At 42.7% G+C, this 23,580-nt stretch overlaps 1 protein-coding gene across 9 annotated transcripts in view; it reads right to left on the reverse strand.

Moving 5' to 3' along the window:
- Positions 1–11,287: 11,287 nt before the first annotated feature.
- The window catches only part of PRDM15 (PR/SET domain 15), a 33,874-nt gene continuing 21,581 nt past the window's right edge, over positions 11,288–23,580 (reverse strand). For 7 of the 9 annotated variants that reach the window (XM_074534176.1, XM_074534168.1, XM_074534161.1 and 4 more), the window contains 11 exons: positions 22,740–22,871; positions 22,238–22,372; positions 19,785–19,948; positions 19,262–19,341; positions 18,482–18,601; positions 17,671–17,802; positions 17,088–17,171; positions 16,726–16,901; positions 14,913–14,993; positions 14,366–14,578; positions 11,288–13,552 (listed from right to left, as the gene is read on the reverse strand). In XM_074534176.1, the coding sequence (XP_074390277.1) occupies positions 13,070–13,552; positions 14,366–14,578; positions 14,913–14,993; positions 16,726–16,901; positions 17,088–17,171; positions 17,671–17,802; positions 18,482–18,601; positions 19,262–19,341; positions 19,785–19,948; positions 22,238–22,372; positions 22,740–22,871 (1,800 nt within the window). In that variant the 3' untranslated portion in view covers positions 11,288–13,069. The remainder of the gene's footprint in view (positions 13,553–14,365; positions 14,579–14,912; positions 14,994–16,725; positions 16,902–17,087; positions 17,172–17,670; positions 17,803–18,481; positions 18,602–19,261; positions 19,342–19,784; positions 19,949–22,237; positions 22,373–22,739; positions 22,872–23,580) is intronic. The other 2 variants (XM_074534156.1, XM_074534183.1) reach the window with 2 other exon arrangements.

The following is a 23,580-nucleotide window of genomic DNA, read 5'->3' on the forward strand; positions in this document are numbered from 1 at the left end:
TACAAGATTATCACTGAACTGGGTGTATTAAAGTTTTTCAGATATGCTTTTAAAACAGTGGAAAAGTTGCATCTTTGTCAAAAAGATCATTTTAGAGCCGAGAAAGAAAACTTGAATTCAAGGTCACAAATGTTATGCAAATATCACAGAGTGGGTCAGGTTGGGAGGGAGCTCAGTGGCTCATCTGGTGCCAGTTCCAGAGCAGAGGATTTTGTGCAGACAAACCTGGAATATCCCATGAGGGAGCAGAGGATTTTGTGCAGGAATATCTGGAATATCCCCATGAGGAAGCAGAGGGGTTTGTGCAGATCTGGAATACCCTCATGAGGGAGCAGAGGATTCTGTGCAGGAATATCTGGAATATCCCCATGAGGAAGCAGAGGATTCTGTGCAGATGGATCTGGAATATCCCCATGAGGGAGCAGAGGATTTTGTGCAGGAATATCTGGAATATCCCATGAGGGAGCAGAGGATTCTGTGCAGATGGATCTGGAATGTCCCCATGAGGGAGCAGAGGATTTTGTGCAGATCTGGAATATCCTCATGAGGGAGCAGAGGATTTTGTGCAGGAATATCTGGAATATCCCCATGAGGGAGCAGAGGATTCTGTGCAGGCAGAAATGGAATATCCCCATTATCTGCTCCTGTGCTTTGCATTTTTGTCTTTGCTGCCCTGGTAATCTCGTGTTACAAGGACAGTGGGACACCTTGTTCAGGGGTAAAACTGAGCAAAAATTCCCCATTGGGAGCCAAGTCCAAAGAATGCTGCAGTCAGGAAAGGAAAATAAAATGCCCATAACAAATATTTCACATCACAGTTGTGCCAACAAGTGTAGTAACTTCATACTCCATGAGTAGCCTTAGCAGAGAAGCTGCTAATTGCTATCTGCTGATAATGCACCAAATAAAACCTGCAAATCTCAGTGGCAAACAGATTTCCCACTGTCCCACAAATGCAGCAACACCTGATTGCTTTGTGCCTTAAAGCACAACTTTCTGCACAAAGGAATTTCATAGATTCAACAGGAAAATTTTGTCAAAATCAGTATTTTCGTAGGTATATACTATGACATTCTTCAGCTTAGGTCACAGAGACATTGTTAATGTTGGTCCAATTCTACTTTTTTCACCTTTAATTAAAACTCATTCACCTTTAATTAAAATGTCTACACCTGTAATTACACTTGATTACAGTGTTAAGAATAAAGAGCAGGATACACAAGAGCCAAACCAGCTATATTAAAAAGTCTGGTATATTATTGCTATTATATCCACAGACTCTACCTGTAATTTTCTGCAGAATGGGATTTTTTTTGTTTTATTTTTGAGTGCATTTAATACTATTTAAAAACTGTAAAATACAATAACCATCATGATAACACCAGTGTATTAAGGACAACACCCTTGAAACAATAAAATTTCCCTTTTTCTGTAAAGATTCCTACAAATCTTAATTTAAACTTAAAATTTTTATCCCTGAAAGGGAAGAAAACCCTGACATTAAACACAATTTGTTAAAATCTGCACCTGCTGAGGCCCTGATTTTAGGGAAAAAAAAACCTCAGCAGAAGTTCTCATGACATCACCTCTTCACTGTCTTTCTATATCAGTAATAGTTGTCAATAGAAAGAAAAATCCAGAATAACCAGAAATGAAGGGGGAAAAACCAAGTATAAGGCCTTGTTGAAGGGCTTCATGCAGGTGGGGCTTAGCAAAGCTCAGGTAAACTGAAATCAGTGTTATTTTCCAGGTAAACTGAAGCCAGAATTACCTCCTAATCTTGGAATATTCTCTCCCAGAATCTGTGTGGAAGGTGAGGTGGGAACGATCTGCTGTTCCCAGCTGTGGGAGCTCCTTCCCCAGTGGGATTGCAAAACTCCTCCATGCATCTCCCTTCAAAGCAGCATTCACACGTGGCAGCGTCCATCCAGGGCTCTCGAATTTGCTTCCTGGGGCCATTGCCTAAAAGTTTCAGTTATGTTACATTTCTGTGAGTTTCTCTTGTAAAAATCATAGTCAAGATTAGAGTCTCCCCAATAACATGAACTTTTTTTGTTGGTTTTTTTGAATCACTGGATACCTTACTTTAAGTATCTAAGGCCATACTTTACAAACACTTACACCTTGCCAGGAGCCACGGTTGTAACATTTTCATTACAACCACGTGGTGAGAGTTCTGTGATCACCATCCCAAATATCTGCTGAGGGTGCACAACCACATCTGCCTCACCTTTCTCATAATTTAGCTCCATGGCAGGGCTGTAAAACCTCTTTCCACACAGAGAGCCAAAGCCACCATCACCATCACCAGGAGTGCAATTCCAGTCACTGACACCAGAGTGGGATCCCACTGAACTGGGCTGGGTCCATTTTCTTGTTTTCAGGATGCAGCTCTGGAATTGGCACAGCTGCTAAATTGATGAGAAAATTGATAGAAAGGGAAAAAAAAAAAGGATTTGCACCTGAAAGAGGTGATTCTTGGGGGGAATGATATGGAGAGAAATCAGTTTTCTGCTCAACTGGATGCATAGTAATATAAGGAAGTTAATAGGAATGTAAAAGCCAATGAGAAATAGTTCCACTGGTTTTTTTTTTGTTACTCTGAACAGTAATGAAATTTCATTTCATTTCAGGAAGGGAAAAGGAATCTTGCGATTTCAATGGGGACCAATAGAGAAATCTTTGGTGCATGTCCCTGCACTTGATGCCATGCCATGCCTTTTGATGGCTTTGACTTAGGGAAAGATTTTTTCTTTTTTGGTTTTTTTTAAGTATCCATGCCATGTCCCTCCTATCTTCCCCTCCAACTTTTGTCTTCCTCCTTGACTTTTTCCCCTGCTTTTGCAACATCTGTGAGCTTAGGTTTGGCATGTTTTGGTCCTTTTCAATGCAGCTCATTTCCTCACAGCCTATTTTTTGAAGACACTAAAACTTCCAATTTTCTGGTTTTTTGAGGTTTTTTTCAATTGCATTTCATTTGATCCTATCTCCTTTCCAGAGTGTTTGTAAGCCTTTCTTTTCGAATTCACAAGATTCCTTTTCCCTTCCCGAAAGGAAATGAAATTTACAACGTACAAGATACAACAGCAAACTTCATTAAACAATTCTTCTGGCCCATTCTCCAGGGTTTTCCACCTCCCTCCCCTTGCCTGTGTTAGCAAAGATCTGCAGATCAGCTGCTCTGAGAGCCACTCCCTGCCTTTTCTGCCAGGCTCTGGGTGAGATTTGAGGGCTCCAGGAGCAGATCAGCTGAGGGATCTCGGGCAGACTTTGGGAGGAGGATGGCAACAGCAGCTGGGAGGAGCTGCTGCACTTTCTCATCCAGATCTGGAAGACAAACTCTGCCCAGTAGCCTCCAGCACCGGTGGAAAAGCCTGACTTGGCGCTCGTGCTGATCCCACTGATTAAAACCCGTGGGTGCTGACATCATTCCAGGCTGAAAAAAAACAGTGGGAAAGTGGGAAAACGTGCAGGAATCTCTGTGCCAGCTCCATGGTGTCAGACAGGCACCATCCACACGACTGGCTGTGTGCTCTTTGTACTCCCAGCTGCTAAAATTCCCCCTCTGGAAGTGTTCTGCTACCAGAAGGGGAAATACTGGAGAGCTTCCCAGAGAAATGATGGTCTGATCTTCTCACAGGCTCCTGGAACCCTAAAATCTAATCTAAGTGGGACTCTCCTCAATCCAAACTTCTACAACCAACCAAAAATATTTCCCCTGGAACAGGAACTCCTGGCATCCCTAAAGACAGAGGGAAAGGCAGGAAGAGCCGTGTTTATGCAGGACATTAAATAATCCGTGGTCAAGGAGCTTTATTAAAGTTATTCCAGCCATGGATTTAATACCACTGGAAGAAAATATCTCAAGTTATAATTATTCTAATGGACCAAAGCCAGTATCCACAATATCCCAAGGACCAGAGGCAAAAACCACCAGAGGGAAAACTGTGGGAGAAACTTTAAAATCCTCCTGTCCATAATGACACAGCCTCCCCTTGTGTGTACATCCCACCTGAGCACTCACATCCCACCTGAACCTCTCACATCCCCTTTCTTGTTTTTTATATTTTATTTGAACCTCCCACATTGCCCTTTCCTTGTCTCCCATCCCACCTGAACCTCCCACATCCCCTTCCTGGTCTGTACATCTATCCTGAACATTCACATCCCCCTTCCTGGTTTTTATATTTTATTTAAACTTCCCACATTGCCCTTTTTTTGTTTCTACATCCCACCTGAATGTCCATATCCCCTTTCCTTGTCTCCCATCCCACCTGAATGTCCACATCCCATTTCTGGTTTTTATATTTTATTTCAACCTCCCACATTGCCCTTTCCTTGTCTCCCCATCCCACCTGAGCACCCACAGCTCTCCCCGCTTCCCTCTGCACCCCACCCACCCTCTAATCCTTCTGTTTGTACTTTTGTTAATTTAGGCTCACCCCCACTTTTTTCAATATCCTTCACCCCAAACACAGACACTTTTAAAGGCAATGGAGAGCTGGAAGGATCCTGGAAGGATTTACAGACCACACACATTGATTTGCTGCTTCCAGACTGATAAGTGTCCTGTGCAACCAGAAATTGTAATTTCTTTCAAGCATTAATTGATAACAGCAAGTTCTTGCTCTGCTTGAATGACTCCTTAAACCACTCTTCATTTTGATAAAATGTTAGATGTCTAGAAATTAAGTGCTAATGTCTAGAAATTAAGTTGTAACCTAATTTCTAGACACCTTTCCAAGTACGCAGACTCAGAAACAGTCTGTACTGTGAGGAGACAAAGTAAATGAAGCAGGAAATGTGTGTTTTGTATAATTAGAATGACAGCTCTCCCCTTTACTACCTGCAAATGCTCTCAGGGGTGAGTGCATGGCTTCAGAACAGGAGCATAAACTGAGCACTCTTTTGCAGGCTCTTTCTGCTGGGAACACCTCATATCTCTACTCAACCCACTTCTTACTTAAATAACCACACAAGTATATCATGCCTGGAGGAAAACTTAGTGCATGTTGAGATTTGCATGAATTTCATGGGAAAAAAAGGAGTGAAAAAGGGAGGAGAGTGAATGAGAAATGGGTGCATTTGCCTTCAGGACAGAGTTTCCAATTTTTCTCTTTGGTTATGCAATAGAAGACCTTCTCTTTTTTTTTTTTTTTTTTTTTTTTTTTTTTTTTTTCTTGGGCTTTAAAAATGGTGCTTTGTCACTGCTTCCAGTCTCTTCAGCAAAAGTCTGTGGGCATCAGCATGGACTTCACAGGAGGGCAATAAAGCAGCTACTTTCCACTTTTAATGACACACATAGCCCCAAAAGAAACCCACTCCTGCCCAAACAACCCCAGCCTATGCACCCATGTTTGCAGTTCAGCAATCCTGAATTTTACTCCCTAACAAGGGCACAAGTGCCATCTGTCTGTCAGTCAGACAAAGGTATTTATTCTTTGAAAGCTCTGATTAGTGTCAGGGCATTGGTGTGGAGAGAAGGGAAAAGGAGTGTGAACATGCAATTTATTTAATTTTTTTTTTTATCTACCAGTCAGTGTAACAGACTGAGAGGCATTCTTTTTTGTATCTCTGTTGGCAGAGCAAGCATCTAGGGTTAGTACTTCCCCATCCTTTCCTGTAATGAGCTGATTTGATTTTTTTTTAGAGGTTTTTTTGATTGTAAAGCCCTTCTTTCCTCCAGTGTCACTCCCTTGACAGTTCTCCTGTGCCTGACTCACATGCAGGCAGCACAGAGGTTTATTTTGTGCAGAGAAAGGACCATCACCCTTGAGAAAACTCTGCTCACAGCCTCACTTCCACAATTCCCAAAAGCCATGAAATGTGGCCCTTCTTCATTCTCTTATCACTGAGCATCCCCCTGTTGGCTTTTTGCATGTTGCTGCACATAACAACACACAGTGTGTGTGAGTCCAAAATTTGGGTTTAATTTAGTGCAAATTCACACACTGAGCAGCAACACTTTTCCCTGTCCAGGTAACAGAGCACAGATTCTGTGCAATGATCACTAATTAGTGATCAGCCCAGGTAACAGAGCACAGATTCTGTGCAATAATCACTAATTAGTGAGCAGCCCTGCAGCCAGCCACAGCCTGCCATCAGTTCAGCACAGCAGGCTCAGCTTGTCTCCTCTCACATATTTTTAGCTGTATTTCCAATGTGCCTTGTGCCCCTCAGGCCCCTTTTTCCTCCCCAGTTTTGAATCTCTTTCTTGATGCTGGGAATGTTGGGGCTGTTCAGCCTGGGGAGGAGAAATTGTGTGAAGACCTCAGAGCAGCTTCCAGCGCCTGAAGGGGCTGCAGGGAAACCAGAGAGGGACAATTCATCAGGAACTGGAGTGACAGGAGAAGGGGGAATGGGTACAAACTGAAAGAGAGTAGGTTTAGTTTTAGATATTAGGACGGAATTCTTCCCTAAGAGGGTGGGGAGGCCCTGGCACAGAGCAGCTGTGGCTGCCCCTGGATCCCTGGAAGTGCCCAAGGCCAGGTTGGATGAAGCTTTGAGCAACCTGGGATAGTGGAAAATGTCCCTGCCCATGGCAGGGGTGAGACTGGATGATTTTGAGAGTCCCTTTCAGCCCAAACCATTCCATGATAACCAGGAACAGGACAAGAGGCCCCAGGCTGTGCCAGGGGAGGCTCAAGTTGGACATCAGGAAGAATTCCTTTCCAGAAAGGGTGCTCAGGAATTGAAAGAGCTGCCCAGGGAGGTCTGGAGGTGTCCAAGGAGTACCTGGAGGTGGCACTCAGTGCTCTGGGCTGGGGACAAGGTGGGGATGGGTCACAGTTTGGACTTGATGATCTCAGAGGTCTTTCCCAGCCTAAAAAGATTCTGATTTTACATTCACTGAACATGAAAGACAGAAGTCCTGGAGACTGTGAGGTTCCCTTGAGCTCGGGACTGGGAGAGGCACTGACATGAGCATGTGCCTTGAGGGGAAGGCAGGCAGAGCTCCCACTCTCATTTACAACATCCTGCACTGAGGGAAGGCAGGCAGAGCTCCTGCTCTCATTTACAACATCCCGCACTGAGGGGAGGCAGGCAGAGCTCCTGCTCTCATTTACAACATCCCGCACTGAGGGGAGGCAGGCAGAGCTCCTGCTCTCATTTACAACATCCCGCACTGAGGGGAGGCAGGCAGAGCTCCTGCTCTCATTTACAACATCCTGCACTGAGGGAAGGCAGGCAGAGCTCCTGCTCCCATTTCCAACACCCTGCACCTCAATCCCCACATCACAGCTCTGCCAAACGAGCCAGAGCTTGTGCTGCCTCCTTCCTCCAGCTTCCATCACCCAGCACAGCTCACCTAAGGCTCAGGTGGGCAGCAGGAGGGGGGGAATCTGCAGAAAATGAGCATCACTTGTTTCTTAATTTTAACTCCTCATTCTGCCATTACTACTTTTTTTTCTTTTTTCTTTTTACCTTAAAAATCTTCTAGAATCAAAACCTGCAAGTAAACAGAAAAAAACGAGGAAAGCATCAAGTGACAGCAAAGATATTAGGACTGAAAATTTCAACTTTAAATGAAATAAACCTCCAAATCGAGTAGTTGTTCTTGCTTTTCATATCAGCTGCTCTACAGATGTTGCACCCAATAATCAGCTTTTCAAAAGTGTCAGGCACTGTACCTGGCCAACACAGCTCCTGGATAAAACAGGAATACAAGGGCATTACACCCCAAATGTTGATGGAATTCTTACTCTGGGGGTGACACTGAAATCTCCAGGACACTTTCTGCTCAGATATTGGGAATTTAGCAAGCTTGGACTCTTTGGATGAGGGATCCAATGTTTCAGCCATCATCAGCTGCTCAGGAGAGCTGGAAAGGGATTTTTTATAAAGGTATGTTGTGACAGGACATGGGGGAATGGCTCCAAACTGAAAGAAAGTAGGGTTAGGTTTGGTATTAAGAAGAAATTGTTCTCTGGGAGGGGCACAGGGTGCCCAGAGCAGCTGTGGCTGCCCCTGGATCCCTGGCAGTGCCCAAGGCCAGGCTGGACATTGGGACAGTGGGAGGTGTCCCTGTCATGGCAGGGGTGGCACTGGATGATTTTTAAGGCCCTTTCCAAACAGAGCCATTCTGTGATTTAAGATTCCACTGCAGAATCCTGTCTGAAGTGAGATGGCAGCAGTACAGATGCAGAACAGCCCTGCAGCATCCAGGAGGGACAATAAATGCAGAAAAGCTTTCTCAAAGCATCCTAGGGCAAGAAACATCCTTTCCAACCATGGCTGCACTGACTTTTTAGCACTTCCTGCCATGAACAGTGCAAAATCAATACCCAAGACTATCAAGTCAAGTTGATGAGAAACATGATAGAAATATTTTTTTTTCCTTTATCCTGCTGCCACCATGGGACTTTGGGTTTGCTGTAGGGCAAAAGCCCCTATTTGGAAAGAAACCTTGATAATTTCAGAGATTCAAGTCATTTAGCTGCATATTTGTCTCCAAAAGTGCTTTTCAAGCAGAGCTTTGCTGTGCATCATGGTGAGGATGAGCAGATCCTCCTCCAATATTCATCTCCTTTTACAGATGAGGCCAACCATGAGAGGGCCAAGAATACAAAGGTTAAAGAGTTACAAAAAGTTTCCAAATGTAAACATCTGGTTTACACCCAAATCAATAATAAATGTCAGGCCAAAAGGAATCAGGAGGGACATTATTATTCCTGTAAACAGCACCAAGGAAATCTCATCACTGGCCAAGATTTCACAAAGGTATTTGTGAATATTTCCATGGGGTACCTAGAGTTTGGATATAGCTGTCACTTGGATGTGTGGTGTTTATTCCATTCCTGGTTTTCCAGATGAGAAACTGAGACATCTTTGTGTATGCAGAACAAATCCCTGACAACCTGGCAGGGAATTCAGTTCTTGAAATAAATCCAGCTGTTACCTGGATGTTAACTTCAGGCAATCTCTGGAACAATAAAAGACTACAGAAATGTGGCTGGTTAGACTGGCAGGAGACTGGGTTGTGGGTTTCTGCAAAAATACCCATTTTTCATAGTTTAAAAAATAAAATTAGCTTTCTAAAGCATAGTAACACTTGATACAGTCAATTCTCCTGAGAACTCAGCACAGAAACCATGAAATATTGAATCTCTTTTGCTTTCTCTTATTACCAATAACAAGCTACAGAATAAATATTTTAGAATGTTACCCCATGTTTCTCTAATTTGTGATGTACAAAGTTCCATGGGAATGAGAGTTAATCTTGTTGCTTTTGGGGCAAATCTAAGAGATTTGATGGAAAAAAAAGTTTGATATCTTAATTAAGGAACAGTAAAGAATAACACTGGCAGAGAAAGGATTCTGTACCTTGATGCTCCTTTACTTCAGAGCCCAGTGTGCCACAGACAGCATTCAATTAAATAATTTTAGCAATAAACAATGACAATACACAGAACACCACACAACATCATTCCTTTGGCTCAAAGTAATTCCAGTTTGTGACTGAACAGCTGTTATGCAAAACAAGAAAGCCTTCACATCCTACAGCTGAAAAGGCAGGGAACAAATTGGCAGAGGAAATTTAGATTGCACATCCCTTGTGGAGTGGTTTTATTTCTTGTGCAGCTTGCAAACAGCATCAGTACAACTTTGGTATTCACCTGGAAAAGGCTTAGTTGGGAGAGCAGTCACTGCTTGTCCAAGGGAAGCTCTGTCTGAAAAGGCAGCAATTTCCAACATCTCCAAACAAAACCATTTGAAAAAAAAGCAAACAGAGTAATTTGTTCTGGAGTTTTTTTTCCCCGTGGTGCAGCACACCCAAGATACAGTTGTTTTCTCATATGGATGTTAATAACAAGAGTAATAATAAAATCATGCTGGGAGACGATGATGAGGCAGCACAGCAAGGGCTGTGGAGAAACTCACAATCCTGGCTCAAAGGAGAGCTCTGGGAAGATCATATTCAGAGTTTTCTACTCTAAGCCTTTCCAGTGGTTTTATTTTCCTCTCCTGAACATTATTTAAGGTAATTTTTACAGGAAAAACAATCAGCCACTGGAACAACCTTCCCAGAGTTGTGTCACTGGAGGTGTAAAAGATGCAATTAGACAGGTTAATGATGATTTTATGATTTTATCACCTCACCTGTGCTCCCTTTCCCCAGAAAAAGGCTGGATCAGGATCATTCATCTTTGGAGGTGCCTTCCACCCTGGGCTGTTCTGTGATTTTGGGGATTCTAAGAGATTGAAGAGGGACATTTCTATGTGAAAACCAGCATGCAAGCACTTCCTGTGGGATCATTCCTTCTAGAATGGAAGAAATCAACCTTCCCTGCCAGAAAGGGAAGATCCCATTGCCTGGATGAGGTCACTGAGGCCAGGTAGAATGGGAGCAATGCCAAACCCCAGAAGAGTACAGAAAACCAGGGAATTACATTGGAATAGAGATTTTGTGAAGCCAGAGAGGTCTCTAAAGGTTGATTTCCTCTGAGTGCAACTCTTATCAAGCAGGAAATTATGTGTTAAAATGATGCAGGTTGATTAAATGCAGCACAAATGCCACTGTCAGTAGTATCAATATAGAGAAGATGGACTCTGCTAAGGTAAAAAACCTCTTCCTCCCCAATGAAAAGCCTAATCACCATTGACATGTGTCTCAGAAAAGCTTTGATTGTGTAAAAATTCTATATTAACACAACAACTCAAGTGTTGTGGTAATAGGAGTTCTCTTTCACAGAATCTCATGAGTTCTCCATTTCACAGAATCACAGAATTTGCTTTCCTCCCCTTTTTTCCCCTTTTTCCACCTGACAAAAGATAATGTGCCTTTACCAATTAGGCAAACACAGGGGGAAAAAGAAGTTTCAAGTACATAAACAATGTATTTCATAAATAAAACCTGGCTTCCTCTTGCCCATTGGTTTGGTGTGAAACAGAAGCATTTTTGGCAGGACAGTTAAGGAGAAACTGAACTAGCTCAAGCCAGTGGTGAAAGAATCCAGGAACGATTCTCAGGATATTGGGAGGCTGAAAAATTACAGGATCTCACAGTATTTGTGTGAGTATTACCTAAGGAAGACAGAATTGAACAGGGAATGAAAAATTCTCTTTCCCACAGTGATAAAAGGTACCTTTCTTTCTGATCTGCATCCTTGTCCCATCAAATACTGCTCCCTCCCATGCAGGTATTTTACAGACCTGTTGACATTTAATCAAAAGTAGTTCTGCTCCTCTGACACACAAATTCTGTCACCAGAAACCCCTTTGCTATCCCTGTCCTGCAGCTTTACACAAAGCCCAAGCCTCTGGACACAGCCATGGCACCAAGAAAAGCACTGGAGGTTAATTTTAATATCCAGACATTTATACTTTGGGAGAATTTGTTGTAGAGATTGTAAGGCAACCTTTAAGGGTCAAGTAGTCCATGTTAATAGAGACTTTCAAAGCTGAAGTCATTCCTACTCATATTTCTGCTAAAACATAGAATTTTTCATAAATACAATAAGCACAGACAGGATTTTTACAACCACCAACCCATCCTCACTGTCAGACACAGCAGCTGCTTTATCCTCAGGGAAATAAAACCCCTTCAGCAGAGTTCTGTGGCTCAGTCTGCTGCCCCAAAGGACCTTGTTCCTCAGCCACAGCAGGGTTTGCCCTTTAGGATTTCGAGCAGCAACATTTCATATATATATATATATGTATATTATATATATATATATATATTTAGTTTATTCCTTTTTGCTACCAGCTCATTTTCCCTGTGGGAATTACACTATCTTCTTATTCTTGTCATGCAAAAGTCCAGACTGCACATCCATGGATGGAGAATGCAATGCAGGGGCTCTGACCCAGCCCAGGATTTGCATCCCCAGCAGTGATGCAAACCTCGCCCTTTATACACTGGGGCACACTGACTCCATGCGGCAGGACACAGAATATGCTTCAGACATTCCTTTTTCATTTTCTTGCACTTCACACAACCATGTGTGTGGCTGTGAACATTGGAAATAAATTTTGGGAACAGAAGGAACAGAATCCATATTTTTTTCCCATGAGAAGTGGCGACATGGGGATGAAAGAATTCATGAATTGTGTTGGTAACAGAGTTTTTCACACAAATACTCACCAGGAACACACAGTAAAATACAAAGGCTATATATATATATATATATATATATATGTATATATATATAAAAAGAATGTTTTCTCAAATGTTTATTACAGGATGAAATAAGTCTAATTGAAAAAAATTCACATCCTGAATTTCATCAAAGAGGACTGATTGTTCTTCAGGGCTATTAGCTAAAGGCAAGATGGAAAGAGGAGGTTTTAAAAATTACATAAAACTGTATCACATTCTTCTTTCAGTTTGTAATTGGTTTTGATTGAAACTTGACTAGAAGACCATAAAAATTTGCTTCAGCATTAGCTCTCTGGCTCAAGTAGCACTAGCACTGCCTGATGGGTACAGGGTTTTTCCCATGACTAAAATGGAAATAATTGGTAATATTTTCTTCCACACCACACTCATGCCCACCCCAAAACCCCAAATTCCACCTACTTTACTGATGTTGTTAGATACAAGACCTAAAGAAGATAAGAAACAAAGACAATTCCTGTTTTGCCCCTTTGTGTCTTCACATTTCAGTCTCTACCAGCTGACCACAAGGACATTCCACCCACTGTGAACAGATCTTCAGGTGCCATTTCCAGACTTGGAAAGAAGTGACATGGTATGGCTGAAAGGGTTTTTGTACATCACAAGTGCAGCAAAATTTAGGATTTCCCTGCTTTGGTTAAGGTGTGTGATGATGCACCTGCCAAATCTCAATCTTAGTGCACAACTGCAAGGGGGTGCTAAATTTGTGGTGAGATTTTTTTTCTTTCCCTTTCTGTTATTTTTTAAAGTGTAACATCTTGAGACAACGTGTGAACCTCAGACCGGGGTGTTGCAGGGTGATCTGCCAATTTCAGCTTAAATTTCATTGTATAAATGACGAAATTCAATTCCCATCTCTGTTTGGTATCCAGCAAACAATCCTAGTAGAAATTTTCCAAAGGTCAGTGTGTCTTTCTGTGTCTCTGAGTACTGTCCACGGCCAAGTATAAATTAGTAGCTGTACATCTGCTGCTGCTGCTGCTCTGTCTGGACGGGCTGCTGGCCCGGCTGCTGTGGCGCGGCCGGCGCCGGGGTCTGCAGTACATCAGTCTGAGGCACCGACCTCCAGCTCAGGGGGTGCTGTTCTGTCATCTGGGGGGTCCCCAGGGGGGCAATGGAGTTCACCAGGGTGGTCAGGTTTATGAAATGGGCCACGGACTGGGGGTTGGGAGCCTCGGGCTGCGGCGGGAGCTGAATGTCGCTCTGGCGGTTGTGCAGCACGGCCGAGCCGCTGACTGTGTCGAAGGTGACAGTGAGGATGGAGCTGTCCAGCTGCAGCTGCCTCTCCGGGGGACACAGGTGGCCCACGGCCACGGGCTGCAGGTTGGTGAACTGGGTGCCAGCTGCCGTGGTGATGGGGGTCACGGTGATGTTGTTGAGTCCCACCGAGCTGGAGGGCGCTGAGACATTCGGGTCGCTGAGCGTCACCACCACCTGAGGAGAAACACAAATGTTACTGAGTCACCACCACCTGAGGACAAACACAAAGGTCACCACCAACTGAGGAGAAACACAAAAGTCACTGAAGGTCACCACCACCTGAGGAGAAACACAAAGGACACTGAGGGTCACCACCACCTGAGGAGAAACACAAAGGACACTGAGAGTCACCATCAGCTGAGGAGAAACACAAACGTTACTGAGTCACCACCAACTGAGGAGAAACACAAAGGACACTGAGGGTCACCAGCACTGAGGAGAAACACAAAGGTCACTGAGGGTCACCAGCACCGAGGAGAAACACAAAGGTCACTGAGGGTCACCAGCACCGAGGAGAAACACAAAGGTGACCTCAGCCTCAGTGACCTGATCACTCAGATTCTGAGTGACCACCAAATACCAGGGAAGTGCTGGTGGGCTCACATGGTGCCAGCAACAGAAGCCACACACAGATGGGAAAGTAGGAAATTTGGAATGTACCAACTTCCAAGTGTAGAAGTAAGATGGTGATGGGAGAGAGGGATATGGAACATTCAGAACAAACAGACCAATTAACTTTCACTCTTTTAATCCCAGCTTCAGCCAGTGATATCTTCAGCAAACAAACTGATGCCAACACAAGAGGGAATGCAACAAACATGAGGAGCTTATTGGTCCAATTTCTTGGATTTTTAAACCCATCTTTGTGTTACCACAATTTATCCAATCAGCTCCAAATGTTCCAACCACTCTGTTGTGATGTTTTTTAACCAAAAGAAGGGTTATCCCTCTAAGCAATGCCACCATCACCCTCCTGCTGCAGCTCACCTGTTGGATGCTCTGTACAGCTGAATTGGTTTCATCTCCAACATTCCCTGTGAATTCACCTTCCTTCTCTGTGTATTCACTGAAGGCAGGGTCCTCAGGCACTTGAGCTTCCTCCTCCTCACCTGACTTTTGTTTTCTTTTCTGGCCACTTTTAGGAGCTTTTACATGCTGCTTCCCTTCTGGTAGTTCACCTTGTTCCAAGGCTAATTCCGGCTGCAGCAACACATTTCCAAAAAAAACATCAATTCCTTCTGCTTAGCGAGGTTCCACGTAAGAGACAATCACCTGAAGCTGGTTTATTGTCAGTTCTCAAACAAAGAAACAAACTTTAGCAAAATCCTGACTCCAGGGATTGAGACCTCACCCTGTAATTATGTTTTGCCTGTTATACAACCAAGCAGATCAGCAGCTTGTGGCTGCTTGGACATGTTCCACTGGGGCTGACTCTCTAAAAAAGCACATTCCTCACCCATCAGCCCACGCCCAGCTGTGTTCTGTACCCACAAAGTGCTGTCCCACCTCCCCCTGCAGCAGGCCTGGAGCTCACCTGAACAATCCCAATTGAAGAGGCATCAATGGTGGTTGTCTCTGGCAGCGGCTCTAAATCATCAATCCTCACTGAAAGAATCTGAACACAAAGAGGTGTCAGCTGCAGAACTGCAAAGCACAGTCAGACAGCACAGCATTTCCCTGATAAACCCCATCACCAAGCAAAAGTGATGCAATCTTAACACTTTACATGTAGTATTTAATACAGGGAGTTAAGTGTGGCTTTTTAAAATAACCTTTTGTCATATCACCTTTTCCCTCTTGCTGGAATCCAGCAAAATTTAAAAGAACAGTAAAAGAACATATCCATTTTCATATTCTAGACAGAACATAACCCTCTGGGACATGATGAATTCCAACATGTTTGGAAAAAAAGAAATGTTAGCATTTCAATTTATAAACCTATCAACTGTGTCCCATTTCATTATTTTCAGATGAATCTACACATTTCAGCTCATCAAAGAACGCAGACAAATTGCCCTCTGGATTTCAGATATGTAGCTGCATTTTAAATCCCCAAATCAATAAACAAAGAATTTTGTTGACTACCTTCACAGTCATCATGATAAAACAGCAAAGCAATGCTAATGAAAAATTGGTACTTAAAAAAATTTTAAAAAGCCTCAAAAGGAACAGACAAGCCTTAATCAAACCTAAACAGGAAATGCTGAGAAGAAACAATATTTAGAACTCAGAAAAAACTCTGCTGGGGTCAGACAAAACATCCCTCTAATCCACATTCTCTCCAGTCAGCATTCATCTTTAATACTGAGAATAATTTTGCATCATCAGCAGATGCTGCCATCACCTCTCTATTCAGCACGTCTTTCAGATCACTTCTGAATACACAGAACACAATGGGGAAAAAAGAATCCATTATACTCACTAATGGATGGAGACAAAACATTAAAAAACATACATTTAAGCCAGAGTAGAAAAAGAAAAGAGATTTAAATAATCAGAACTTCATTTTTAGGGACTGAGAATCAGATAGTGAAATGGGTGATTCAGTTAAGTCCATGTTTGACAGATACTACTTAAAAATGGGCCCAAAAGAACAGAAAAAAAAAAAAAAAAAGAGGGAAAGACAGTAATTCCTTTCAAGTCACCAAAGGCCATAAACATTAAAAAAAAAAAAAAAAGAATTTAAAAATTCCACAATCTGTGGGATCTCAGCACCTCAGGACTGAGGTGCCGAGTCACCGAGACCACCCTTGGGGGGCTCGGGAGTCCTGGAATGTTGCCAGCAGTGTCTGGTGGCTGGACTTTGATCCTACACAGGAGACGACACCTGTATGAGGATAGGAGGATTTCACCGGGGTGAATGGTGAAGGGATAAGTTAATTAGAGAGTGAAACACAGGGTTTAGGATTTCTGTACAGGGGGGTTTAGAGAAGTAAGATGGAGGAATTGGGGCGTGTCCTGTCCTTCTTCTTCTTCTTCTTCTTCTCCTCCATCTTCTGTGGTGATGGTGGCACTTTGGGATTGGTCATTACTAAAAGTACACTGGGCAATAAGGGTGAAAGGTATTGGGGAAAAATGATAAATATTGTACACGTGACTTTGGGTATAAAGATAGGTGACCGCCCGGAGGGGAAGGGAGTGTGCTCATGGCTGGCTGCTGAGCAGACCTCTGTAGGGCCGAGAGAAAATCTTTTAGATAAACAATTAATAAACACCGAGACCGAGAAAAGAACTGAAGCCTCTTCTCGTCCTTTGAAACGCGGGCTGCCCCAAGGCCACCCCGGGCCTTTCCAGGCCATCCAAACAGCCTAAAACCGGACAACAATCCAGCACTCAAACTCACTCACCTCTGGGTGTTTACGCCTCATGTGTCGACTCATGGACGCCCTGGTGGAAACCTTTGTGCCACACAGCTGACAGCTCTGGGCTTCCACCTTGTCATGGGTGAGCTGGATGTGCTTCTGCAGCATGTAATCAGTGACATACTTCTTATCACACACTGAACACGTCCACTGTTTTCCTACTGGTGGCAGAGGGAAGGAAGGAAACCCAATGGATGAGCACCAGATTGCCAACACCTCAATGAGAGCAATAATTGATGTTTGGTAACAGGATGTGCAATGTTAGTTCCAAGACTGGCCAGTCTAAATCAAAATTAAGGAGTAAAATGAAGGTCTTTTTGCTGGATACTGCTTTTTAGAGGGTTTACCTGTATGAATCAACTTGTGAGTCTCCATTGTGTTTCTCTCACTGAATGTCTTGCCACAGAGCTCACACATGAAATCTTTGATTCCTGCATGAAAAGCAGATTTGGCACCTGTGAAAGCAGCCTGAAGGAATCTGGGACAATTCTGAGTTTTTTATTAGTAACATTAAAAAAATAAAAATCACAGACAAAAAAAAAAAAAGGCAGAAGCCTACCTTCACCAGCTATTTTTAGCTAAACCATTCCACTATATCCAGCAGAAAATAAATATCAGAGAAACTGATGTGTGAAGTAAAATTATGTTTTGGGAAATCACAACTTGAGCACTAATTTAAACCCCCAACACTGTAGAGTTACCCTAGACCAAGAACCTTTAAAAAAAGCAGAACTTGATACCAACTAATCTGCATTTATTTGTAGAACAAGGGGTCCTGGCTGAGGACAGGGCAAAATCTCACTTTTCAAAGAGCAGAACATGCACATTTTATCTGTTTTTGTCATACTGTCTGACTGCTGTAGGTAAGAATTCATTTGGGAAAGATTTAACTGATTCAGTGCAACTTTTGTCCATCTCTGGAGCCCTCACCTGTGTGTCTCTTGTAATGCTTCAGCATGTTGACTTTCTGTGCAAATTTTCTGTGACATTCCTTGCACTCGTACTCCTTAATCCCCTTGTGCAGCTTCATGTGGTGACGAAGGGCATGTTTGGTCTTCATTCCTGTCAGGCAGAAGGCACAGGACACTTAGTCCACCACTCCCACCTTCAGGGGAGAAATCAGGCTCATGGTGTTAACCAACAGCTCTATTTTATATTTGCTGCAAGTCCACAGTTGCACATTTTTAATTGTTTATGTAGCAATGCACTTCATCATTATTATTTTAATTCCAGGAAAAAAGCTCTGGAACATCTGAGTAATCTCTGATAGAGAAACAGTAGGGACAAGCAAAGATAAAACATCCTTAGAGGTGTCAGACTTACTACTGTTTTACTAAAATACCAGCTCAGATTTGTTCAAGTTGTAACATGAGAAATTAAAAATGTCAAAGTGACTTTGACTCTTAAGGCTCTTACAGAGAAAAATTATTTTTAAGCCTGTAAAAAGCCTATAATGAAAATATCAACTTACATTTCCTTTTGTGCTACAAATCAGGCATTCCTCAACTTGACAGAAAAAAATTCTACTACAATCAGTGTTGTGTTATAGCCCATGAAACCAAACTGCACAAATTTAGGGCAGCTCATGTAACAACAATGCTCCTGATTAATCCATTTTCTACCTCTCAAAAATGCAGGATTTACAGCACTGGCATTACTCTCAGCATGGCAGTTGTTTTAATTCAGATATTCACCTGCTACTCAGTATCACAATGAATGGAAAACAAGGCAGCAGACATACCTTTGCCACACTCTGCACACAAGTATTCTCGGATATTATCATGGACTCGCATATGTTCTTTTAACATGTCTTTTCTAGCAAATGATTTGCCACATTGCTCACAAGCATGACTTTTTACACCTTGAAAATAAATTAAAAAGACAACATAAACAAAAAAAAGTTAATGAGTAATGTGCATCTCCTAAAAACTAATTAAAGTGGTGAATTAGAGGGCAACAGTCCACCTATGCTGACAAGCACACCTTTCATGGATATTGTAGCCCAAATTAAATTAGAAGACTTTGAAGAGAAAGAAAAGCTGGCTTTTTGTGTGAGAAAAAACAGATAAAGCCTGAGGTAGGAGAAGACTGAATAGCATGAAATAGTAATGAGCCGTTAAAAATGATTTTGCAATAGCAGGTTTCAGCCTGTGTAATGGTGAGAAGGTGGCATGGAGAAGAATTTGGGGAACAGAATACAGAATTAGGTGAATCCTGCAAAGACATTAACTAGGAATTTGGATTGTGTGTCCAGATCAAATCTCTTCATTAATACTACCTGCTTTGGAAAACTGGTTTACTCTAAAAGAAATATTATATTTGTCTTGTTGTGTCCAGATCAAATCTCTTCATTAATACTACCTGCTTTGGAAAACTGGTTTACTCTAAAAGAACAATATTATATTTGTCTTGTAATGTAGAGTGAAAATCCTCTAGCACAAAAAAAAAAAAAAAAAAGGCAGGCACTGGCAACAGAAATTTCTCTTTGGTATTGATAATTATAAAGAAACAACATTTTTACCTGTATGTATAAGCTTATGTCTTTCCAGATTTCCTATACTGTTAAAAATCCTGCCACAGATTTCACATGGATGGATGTATCTGAAACCAAAGAGACCAAAAACTGTGATTCTTCTCTTGAGGCAGAGGTGATTCTCAGGCATCTCTGTCACTAAGTGTATTTCAATTTGTTAATACTAATTACTCCAAAAGTTCCTTGAAACACAAGTTTTTCTAAATGAGCCTTAAGAAACCTCCAAGTTGACTTCAAGCTTGGAGCAGTCTGGCATTGCTATACAATTTTTTTCCAAAACCATTTATTAAAATCACTGATTTACACTTTGCAAAGCCCAAACTGGGGGGCTGCTGACTCATCAACCATTGTGAAGCCAACCACCAGCCACACACATTTCAAGCTCATAATAAAACATTTTAACCCCAATTTCACAGTTATTTTAGCCCAGCCAAATTCCCTAAGAGCATCCCAGGTGGCAGAACCGTTAGAACTGCAAGCAGGCAGCTCTTCCCAGTGGAACAAGCCTTACTTTTGCACGTTGGGGTCGGGCAGGTTCTCCCTGTGGATGACCATGTGCGCGTGGTACGTGGCCTTGAGGGCGAAGCGCCGGTTACAGATGCTGCAGCCATAACCCTTCTCCTTGTGCACGTCCATGATGTGCTTCAGGTACTCCTTCCCTCTGCCAAAGGTCAGCTGGGGAATGAACCAATAGTGAATGCAAGGGGGAAAAAAAGTCCTTGGGCACAAGCAAGTAACATTGAGCAGACATAAATATCCTGTGTAGCACTAAAATCCTGTGTGCCACTGGATGAAAAACCTGTGACAGCTGGGTTTAGGCCTCAAACTCTTTGGACATTACAAGCATGCTGCTACAGGGCATCAATTCACTCAATTTCTCTAGATGGAGATGGTGTCTCCACTTCTGCACAAGAAGAGGACCTTGAGTTGTTCATGCACTGAGGAATGGCCAGGTTTAACGTCCACCAGTACTGAATTGAGAAATTGAGTACTGTGTGAGCAGTTTTGGTCACCACAGTACAGGGATGATATTAAACTACTGGAGAGTGTCCACAGAGCTACAGAGATGGCGAAGGGTCTGCAGGGGAAGCTTTGGGAGAGCCACTGAGGACACTTGGTCTGTTCAGCCTGGAAAAGAGACTGAGGGGAAACTTCACTGCAGTTACAACTTTTTGTGAGGGGGAGGCCCTGATCTGTGCTCTGTGGTGACACTGACAGGATGTGGGGAAATGGCCTGAAGTTGTGTCAGGGCAGGTTTAGGGTGGGTATTAGGAAAAGGTTCTTCCCCCAGAGGGTAGTTGGGCACTGAGCAGGCTCCCCAGGCTCTGGTCACTGCAGCGAGACAGAGCTCAGGGAGTGTTTGGGCAATGCTCTCAGGGACATGGTGGGATTGCAGGGTGGGATTGCACAGAGCCAGGAGCTGCACTCAGTGAGCCCTGAGGGTCCCTTCCAGCTCAGATGATTCTGTGATTCTGCACAGTGAGGACACCACAGATGGAGGAAATGCCTGCTGGGCTCTGGGGCCATGGTGAGCTCCTGCCTGCAGCAGCAGCTTTGGCAGCAGCTCCTGAAGGGCTGGAATCTGCAGGCACTGCAGGGCAGTGACCCTGGCTCAGCTCCTGGAGCTACAACAGACAGGTGCTGCACTACTGAGCTCCAGATGTGCACATCCAGATGTGCTCCAGCATGCCAGGGTGAGGTGCCATTACTGACATGGTCTTTCCTCCAATTCTGGAACTAGTCAGGGCATTTCTAACAGCACTGCACAGCTTGGTGAAGATGTACTTTGACACCAAGTAAACCAGATTTTTTAAGAGCTCAGAAAAGAGATTTCTCCAGGAGCTACCTGTATTTGTTCTCCCTTTGGCTGTTTAATGTCCCCATCTCCTCACATCAAATCCCATTTCCCACAGCTGTGCCCTTACACAACTGTTTACTTCACAAACACCTGCAAAAGTACTGAAAAAACCCCAACTTCCCAAAAGATCTTTCTGATTTGAATGGCCCAACTGCCCTCACTTTTTATATAGTTTATGTACCCATGAAATGTCAGGCAAGAACATGATGAACTGCTGTGACACCACAGCTTCACATATTTACTGACACAAAGTTAAAATCAGTTTGCACTGAAAACCATCTCCCAGAGAAGAAAACTGAAATGTTATTATCTCCAGGTCTTAAAATGAAGGTAAATTAAGAACTCTCACCACATTAAGTGTGGGCTGTGAAGTAAGACTGATTTCCAGTGGCTGAACAACCAAAAATTCCCTGTCCCTGAGTCAGTTTTACTGTTCTCACTGAGTGGTTTTGCACCACACCTGCCCCAGCACAGTGTGCTCACCCAGGGAGGGCACAGAGTCCTTAAGGACCCATTATTATTTCTATAGAAAATGGCAAAAGCCACACAGTGAGAGGTTTAAAAAATCTTCCTCTCTCAGCTGACAACTGAGTGAACTCCATTCCAGCAGCACTTCCAACATCATCCTGTTTGCAATGGAGCAGGGTGAAAATAAAGTCACTCTGAACATAAGCAGCAATCTTACTCCTCCAAGCTGAATATCTATTAAAGAACCTTCTGATCTCATAAAAATTAATCAATTTGTGGACTCTATCAATCAGAAATGCTGCCAGTTGCACATAATTAAAAGGCAGTCTGAGATGTGAGTGCTCCTTTATTGATCCTTCCTCCAGTTTTGCTTGTTTTCTTTCTCACAGGAAAAAGTGAATGTATCTGTCTTTCCTTGCTTTAGTGTTTATCATCCCCCTTACTGGACACCACCTCAATTCTCATGGAACAGCCTCAGTTCACAGATCAGAGGTAACAGCACTGCAGAAGACAGCAGACCTGAGAACTTGCCTTCTCTTTGAGAGCTTTAATATTATTTCAAATTCTGAATTATTTATAAATTCCCCCACTCCCTCCCCCATCCCAAAACAAGTTAATTTGAAAGTATTTAAAGCTACCTGGCACCTTTTGCAGCTATACTTGTGAGGCTCTAAATCTGCACTTTCATCAGAGTTGTCATCATTTTCCTCTGATGAGATTCCAATTTTCCCAATGAACTCTTCCCTCTGGTGATCATCCATTAGGGCTATGTCCTGTGTAAAATAAAGGGAAAGAATATTTTGTTTTTAATCTATTAAACTTCTTCAAAAAGTAAGGCCTGGTCATCTTTTGCTTCCATGCAGACTGCTTTGCATTAACTGCTGTAATATTATTTATTTAAAATATCCTCCTGCTTCATTCAATCATTTCTCTGTCATATAAAGAATAACTTATTCAAACAACTAATATTATTTTTTCTGCATATAAAAGGAATTTTCATGCAAAGAGACTCCGCTGGTTCAGTATTACATCAATAAAAGCATCTTTATCAGCACCACTGAGTGATACAATTCCCTTTTAATTTAATTTAATTCCTTACAATTCAGTGTTGGCAAAACAATCTGATTATTAACACAATACCTTAAAATGGACATGAATATGATCTCTCAGCACATCCACCCTGAAAAATTTCCGTCCACAGATCTCACAGGTGTATTTCTTGTCTCCATGTGTTAGAAGGTGTTTGTTCATGTTGCTCCTACATGAAAATACCTAAAAGGAAAAGAGAAGGAAAAAAGGATTTTTGGATCATGTCCAGCAGGGCTACAGTTCTTTGAAACCTATCCAGTGGAGAGCACATTTACTGTCACATTTACTGTCTTTTTTTATTCCTTCTGGCCAGAAACATGCAGGAGCTCCTGTTAGCAGTCTGCCTCAGAACTGCTGGCATGGCAAAATCCAGGGGCAGAGTTCCAAGGAACTGACTGAAACTGGCCATTTGTCAGGGGTGGACTTCCAAAAAATAGCTGTAGCAGAATTACACAGAGTAGAATTTGAAATATTTAGACAGCATCTTTTGAATCACCAATGTTCCATCTATCTCTAAAAAGATTTAACCACAAAATCTACCTTGACTGGTATGAAACACATCCAAAGCATCAAAATCAGAGGTCTGCAGATCAGCTGAAGAGTCCTTGAGTGCCTTTTGCACCATGAATCATTAAACATCTATAAAATCACAAGTTAACCCACACTCCTTGTGACAACAGTAACTTATGATCATGAGTGTTGAACATTCAAATGCAACCATGCCATGACTACACCATGAATTCACTTTTATTCCCCATGGAAAAGGATTCCCAATGTTAACTCCAGCCGTTTATAACCAGTCAGAAAAACTCAATTTTAAATAACATAAGCCATGAGATTTCACTGACACACACACAGTGGCCATGTGAGACACTCCATTGTGCTGCATGTC

Source organism: Zonotrichia albicollis, chromosome 2, assembly GCF_047830755.1.
Source record: "Zonotrichia albicollis isolate bZonAlb1 chromosome 2, bZonAlb1.hap1, whole genome shotgun sequence".
Classification (NCBI taxonomy): domain Eukaryota; kingdom Metazoa; phylum Chordata; class Aves; order Passeriformes; family Passerellidae; genus Zonotrichia; species Zonotrichia albicollis.